Here is a 6711-nt window from a genome sequence, read left to right as displayed (position 1 = left end):
CACAGTTTGCAATGGATGGAAGTGGCCTAAGAATACACTGAATGATAAATGGAAGGCTGAACTATGGCATATGCATACAATGGAATATTGAGCAGCTGCAAGAAGGAATGAAGTTGTGAGCTATGCAATTAGGTGAATGAACCATGAGGGCAGAATGTTGAATGAAATAAGCCAGTAATGAAAAGACAGATATAATGCCTCAATTATATGGACTAACTACAATGCGCATACTCTGAGAATTGAATTTGAGAGCAGAGATGATCAGAAAAGACTTATTGTAAAGGTTCCTAGATTGCAGGCTCTTACAGCAGTCACATCTATTCCTGAGAGTTCTTTGTATATAACCTGGTTGTTCCCTGGAATTTCAGGTATCTGTGTGAAACTTGCGCCTCAGAGCTACAGTTCTGCAGCTATGAAAGTCAGCATTACCCCATACTGCAACTGCTAAAAAAAAAAAAAAAGCTGAAAAAGAAGTCAGCCTTCAATTAAAGACATGAACAAAGCTGATCTGGTTAGGACTAAGGTCAATCAGATGAAAGGTTAAAGGATGATATTGACTGTATTTTAAAACTTCAATTTCTGTGTGAGACCAAAGGAAGAGATATTTATTTGGTGCAAAATTTATATTTTCTATGGCACACTATCTAATTTAATTTGTATGGGCAGTTTATTCGAACACAATAATTACATGGAACCTTGAAAAGGGAGTGAGACTTTGTTGGTTTGTACAGGTTAGTGTGATAATCTGATACATCCAGAGTAACCTGGTACAGAAGATTTAAAAATCCCATTGAGGAACTAGGGAAAAATGTGGAAATATTAAAACTTCTCCACTTGGGGAAACCCTGCTTCCTCACAAGCATTTGTGTGCTGGTTTGAAACTGTTATGTACCCCAGAAAAGCCATGTTCTCTTAATCCTAATCCAATCTTGGGGATGCAGACCCATTGTTTGGATGGGACATTTTGATTATATTATTTCCATGGAGATGTGACCCCGGCCATTCAAGGTGGGTGTTAGTTAATTTACTGGAGTCCTTAAGGAGCCAACACAGACAGCAGACATAGACATTTGGAGATGAAAACAGAAATACTCTGGGTGCTGAGCAAGAACTCACAGAAATAGCCAGAACCTGGAGAAAGCCAAGAGAAGCTGAGAGATGAAATCCAGAGTTTGCCTCAGAGAAGTTTTAATGTACAAACAAATCAGCCTGTAGGCTTATTAAAATGCAAATTTGGATTTGGCACATCTTGAGCAGGACTGGAGATTTCGAATTTTGAACATATTTAGTATGTTGAGTATGCAAGGCCTTAGAGCATGAACCTTTACAATGAGACTTTCCTGACCATCTCTGCTCTCAAATTCAATTTTCAGAGTATGCACATTGTAGTTAGTCCATATAAGTGATGCATTATACTATCTGTCTTTTCATTACTGGCTTATTTCACTCAACATTCTGTTCTCATGGTTCATTCACCTAGTTGCACAACTCATGCTCTAAGGCCTTGCATGTTGAGTAAGCAAGGCCTTAGAGCACACTTCCTGCATCTCTCTGCTGATTTCTACAGGACTGACCACTTTAGCTTTCTGGGCAATGAAGAAATCAAACTGGAATATGATGCTCCAAGCAGCTCCTGTTTTTCCTCACCAGACCCACCTCCCCCACAAAGACACTGGAAAGCTGCAAGAATCTAACGGAAATATACTTAACCAGGGCATAGCAAAGATTTCCCTTCATTCAGCATACATTAAGGGGCCCCCTGTGTAGGTGCTAGGAGAAACAAAGGTCATTAAGACAGACTCTTGAGTTGATCACAAGCCAGAGGAAACAAACATACGCAAGTCAACTCACTAGCGGAATGAACTAAGGCAATGGAAACACAGAGGCAGGAATTAATCCTGCAGGGGTGAAGCATGGAAATATGTGCAGATATAAAATTTATAAAAGTGTCTCACATAACCGTGGGAACGTAGAGTCCAAGGTCTGTATGGCTGGCTGCAAGCTGGCAGCTCCGATGAAGTTCCTCATGAACTCTTAGGAGAGGCTAGCTGGACAACCACAGGAATGGATGACTCCAAAATCCACAGGGCAGGCTGTGCAGCTGACCACTCCGATGGAGGGTCTGGACAAACTCCACAAGAGAGGCTCGTGGGCTGAAGCAGGAAGATAGCTGTCTCTTCTGAATCCTCCTTAAAAGGCTTCCAGTGATTAGATTAAGCATCACTCATTGCAGAAGACACGCCCCTTGGCTGATTACAAATGCAATCAGCTGTGGGTGCAGCCAACATGATCATGATTTAATTGTATGAAATGTCCTCATAGCAACAGACAGGCCAGCACTTGCCCAACCAGAGAAACAGGTACCACCACCTAGCCAAGCTGACACATGAACCTGACCATGATAGTGGTCTAGGACAGTTACTCCTTTTTGTTTAGTTTTTTTTTATTTAAGGAAACAAATAATATACTTAAAACCAACAAAAATGAATATCTAAGTTAGCTTAACCATAGGCATAAATAAAGTGTCCATATAATTATTGTAAAGCCTGTGTTTGCACAAGTTTCATAAATCAGTTTAAAATTAAGGCAACAAGAAAAAAAATCTACATATTCAGATAGCAAAGTTCTTAAACTCTAAGTATTAAAAACTAAGATATCATTTGATCAGCTGTCAAAACTGTGAATGTTCTCAAAATATCTAGTAGAAAGTTCTTACAAATATCTGCATTGCTATAGTAATGATCTATATTACTAAATATTTTCCTCATTTCAGGAAAATATAAATATACAAATATTTTTACCATTGACATATGGGAATCTTAACCACCTAAAATGGATATCCTAGTTAGCTTATCTACAGGCATATTTAAAAAAAACCTAAGGAATCATCATAAAGCCTGTTTGTACAATATGTTTCATAAACCAATTTAAAATTAAAGCAAGGAAGGAAGAAAATCTATAAATACAGATATCAGAGTTACTTGAACTGTAAACATTAGACATTATCTTAAATACCATTTGATTAGGCATTCTGTATGCACTCTCAAAATATCAAGTAAAAAGTTATCACAAATATCACCTTTGCTATAGTAGTGATCTATGTTCCTAAATATTTTCAAATTTTTATTTCAGGTGTTTATTTTATCTAGTATTACTATAATTGCCTATAGTTTTTTTTAAACCATTTTTAGTTGTAAAATATAACATACAGAAAAGGAAGAAAAAAAACAATTTTCAAAGCACACTTCATAACAAGCAGCTACAGAACAGGTCCCACAGTTTGTCACGGACTACCATGCCCTCATCTCAAATTTTTCCTTCTACTGCTCCAAAACACTGGTGGCTTTAACTTGATCACAGTCGTAAAAATGGAATCATACAGTATCTGTCCTTTTGTGTCGGACTTATTTCACTCAGCATTATGTCTTCAACGTTCCTCCACATTGTCATATGCTTTGGGACATCATTTCATCTTACTGCTGCATAATATTCCATCACATGTATATACCACATTTTGTTTATCCATTCGTCTGTTGACAGGCACCTGGATTGGTTCCATCTTCTGAAAATTGTGAATAGTGCTGATATGAACATCAGCATGCTCATGTTTTAAAACAGAACCTTTAAAAGGAAGTGAGTGACATGATCAGAACCACATTTTAGAGCTACATGTAGAATTAATCTACAAGACATGCCGTTTAGGAAGCTCTGGAAGTTTTCCTGACGAGAAAAAAAGAGCTAAAAGAAAAATAAAAATAATGTAGAGGAGGAGAAAGCTATAGTAAACATTTCCAAACTAGGACAAACAAGTATTAATGTTTCAAGAGAAGATCTTTGCTAATCAGAGTGTGAACTGTTACCTTTTTGCAAAGTAATTTCTACTAAAATGAAAAATGTACCTATCTTTTGCTCGAGATTCCATTTTGGGGAATCTTTTCAACAAAAAAGTACTACTTCAAAATAATGTTAATGTTTTGCATTGTTGCATTGTTTGTAGTGGCTGAAAACTGCAAACTAAATTTCTAAATATGGTTTAACTATACTACGAACTACTATATAGCTGTCAAAAGGGTATTTTACCTTTATTAACGTCAAGGGATATACCCATGTTAAGTGAAAACAAAACAATTTCCATACATGAATGTGTATGTAAGCGCCTCAAAGGAGTAGGGGAAGTGACGGCGGAAAGGGGAGGAGATTACATTTTTCTAACTACATCTTGTTACCTTTCGACTTGCTAAATTCCTACGACTTAAGTAATAATACAAATTCAAATAAAAGTGAGAAAAGAACTCTAAATCTAAGTGTTTGCCGAGTGAGTCTTTACACGATAAATGTAGCTCTGTCGCTACCAGCAGAGAAGCACCGCAGGATTCTTCAAAGTACCGGACCCGCGAGCAAACGCTTTTCACGTGTGCGGTAGCCGACTCGGCTTCACGCATGCGTGGTTGCCTTAGTTGGCCTAGACTCTCTGGGGACTCCGCGCGGCTTTGGGTTTGACCCCGTCAGGCTACCGTCGCCGTGACCGGAACAGTGTTTAAGGTTTACTTCCGGGCGTGTCTGCAGCTTCCCCTTCCCTCTTTCGCGTTTCCATCCCTCCCCCTGCTCCCTTTTCCCTTCGGTTTCGTTGTTTCCTTTTCCCGTGGAGGCCGATCCCTAAGTCGTAAGTCTAGGATCTGGTTGGTAAAGCAGAGCTTTTGGAGCGGGATGCGGGGAGGTTTGGGGTCTACTGTTAATTGAGGTATTCGGAGCCTAAAGGCCCGGGTGGGATTTTTGTTTGCGGGAGGAGGTCGGGTGGGGGTGAAAAGGAAGTTTCCCCACGAAGCGAGCGTGGGCGGGACTCAGCCTGGATTGCGGGTGGGTGGAACGTACCCCTAAAATGGGTAGCACGGGGGAGGGGCGAGTGTGAGGAAAGGAAAGATGGAGGACAGAGAACTGGCATAGAATTCAGCATCAATCTTTCTTTAAACCCAGAATTCGGTATCAGTCCTGCTTTAAACTTTTGATCGAAAAAGAATTTCATACTAACGAGGGTTATTTTGACTGTGAATTTTATTTGGTAGCCATATTTTATTCCCAGACTAATTTATTTCTCTTTCCTTCGAAGAAACCTCTTTTTGCTACACGCTTGCCTGTGCTTACGCATTGTAGCCTTTTAAGGGGCATTACAAACAACAATCAAATGTAGATGTACATTTTCTCATGGAAGCAAAGTAGGGGAATCAAGTGTAAAGTAAGCTACAGATAATCTTTCCCCGATTGAGGGTATTTGTTCAAATTTGGCATAATATGTAGACATAGTTCTGTTTCATTAGTCAAATAAAGAACATATTAGGTCAAAAAGATTGACCTGTAGATTGATTCTCTTCAGTTTCCTAAAACATTTCAGTAGCTCCGTATTACAAAATGAATTAAATAAAACTTATTCAGTGGGACTCTCACGTCATTCTGCAATACGGCCCCCAAGTTAGCTTTTCAGCTTCGTATCTCACCACCACCTATGGTTTACCCCCAAACATCCGAAGTTGTTGAAACGCTTTCATGGATTTTCCCCACGTGGAATGCCTCCAACTTAATTTTAAAGGCTCATTTCAAAAGCTCTCTCGCTGGCTTAAATGTTACATGTTACATGTTAGATGCTGCATAAAAAAAAAAAAAGAAAGGACAATGTAAATATAAGCAGTTCCTGACATTTGGTAATATACTGATATGAGATGCAGGTACAGAACTTGACAGCTAAAATAAACATTTATATGTTGTGAGTTTTAAGGTAAGATAACTAGATAGCCTATGGGATCATGTTCTCCATGCCCTCCCAAAATTTTAAATCAATCCTCTTAGTCTGTAGTGTGAGCTGAGAACTCTACAAAATCTCAGCAACAGGTTCTGGAGAATTGGAAGAGAGAATATAGAATCAAATTTAACTGTTTTTTTTTTGTTTTTTTTTTTTTGATAACAGCACAGTAGGAATAAGTCTATTAGTAGGAATAAGTTCCCTATTAGGGAACTGAAATTCTTTATTAATTGTGGTGATAATGACCCTAAAGGTAATTTTAGTTTTCTGTTCCATGCAGAGGACAACAGGATGTCCTCCCTCCCTGGGTGCATTGGTTTGAATGCAGCAACAGCTGCAGTGGAGTCTGAAGAGATTGCAGAGCTGCAACAGGCAGTAGTGGAGGAGCTGGGCATTTCTATGGAGGAACTTCGGCAGTTCATTGATGAAGAATTGGAAAAGATGGACTGTGTACAGCAACGCAAGAAGCAGCTAGCAGAGTTGGAGACATGGGTAATACAGAAGGAATCTGAAGTGGCCCATGTTGATCAGCTCTTTGATGATGCGTCCAGGTGAGGACTGCATGAAAACGAGAAGGAACTCTCTCCGTTGGCGTTTTTTAAAGTATAATTGTTCATGACACAGTGCCAAACACATTATGCTTTACTACTTTTTTCCCTAGTAAGATCACCTAAGGAGTGAGGATTGTCATGAGTTTCTGACTTATGTGGTTATGGAGCATTAATGAGTTCCTAAAACTTCTATCAGCTTCTAAACCCCAAAAAGATTAGTTTCTGGTGCCCTCTTTGTCACTGAGAACATATTTTCAAATAATCACAAAGTAAATTATGAAGTAAGGTTGAAAAGACTTTGAACTTATTTTCCAGATTTTCAAGGAACTAGTTTGGAAACCATACCACCATTTAAAATGTTTTTCT

The 6711-nt window shown here is 38.8% G+C and overlaps 1 protein-coding gene across 3 annotated transcripts in view; it reads left to right on the top strand.

Annotated features, from left to right (window-relative positions):
* Positions 1-4531: 4531 nt before the first annotated feature.
* Positions 4532-6711, top strand: part of SETDB1 (SET domain bifurcated histone lysine methyltransferase 1) — an 83482-nt gene continuing 81302 nt past the window's right edge. For 2 of the 3 annotated variants that reach the window (XM_077156080.1, XM_077156078.1), the window contains exons 1-2: positions 4532-4663; positions 6075-6345. In XM_077156080.1, the coding sequence (XP_077012195.1) occupies positions 6086-6345 (260 nt within the window). In that variant the 5' untranslated portion in view covers positions 4532-4663; positions 6075-6085. The other variant, XM_077156079.1, reaches the window with a different exon arrangement.

This window comes from Tamandua tetradactyla, chromosome 4, assembly GCF_023851605.1.
Source record: "Tamandua tetradactyla isolate mTamTet1 chromosome 4, mTamTet1.pri, whole genome shotgun sequence".
Taxonomy (NCBI): Eukaryota; Metazoa; Chordata; class Mammalia; order Pilosa; family Myrmecophagidae; genus Tamandua; species Tamandua tetradactyla.
Note: the sequence above shows the minus strand (reverse complement) of the source record. Positions and strands in the feature narration are given on the sequence as shown.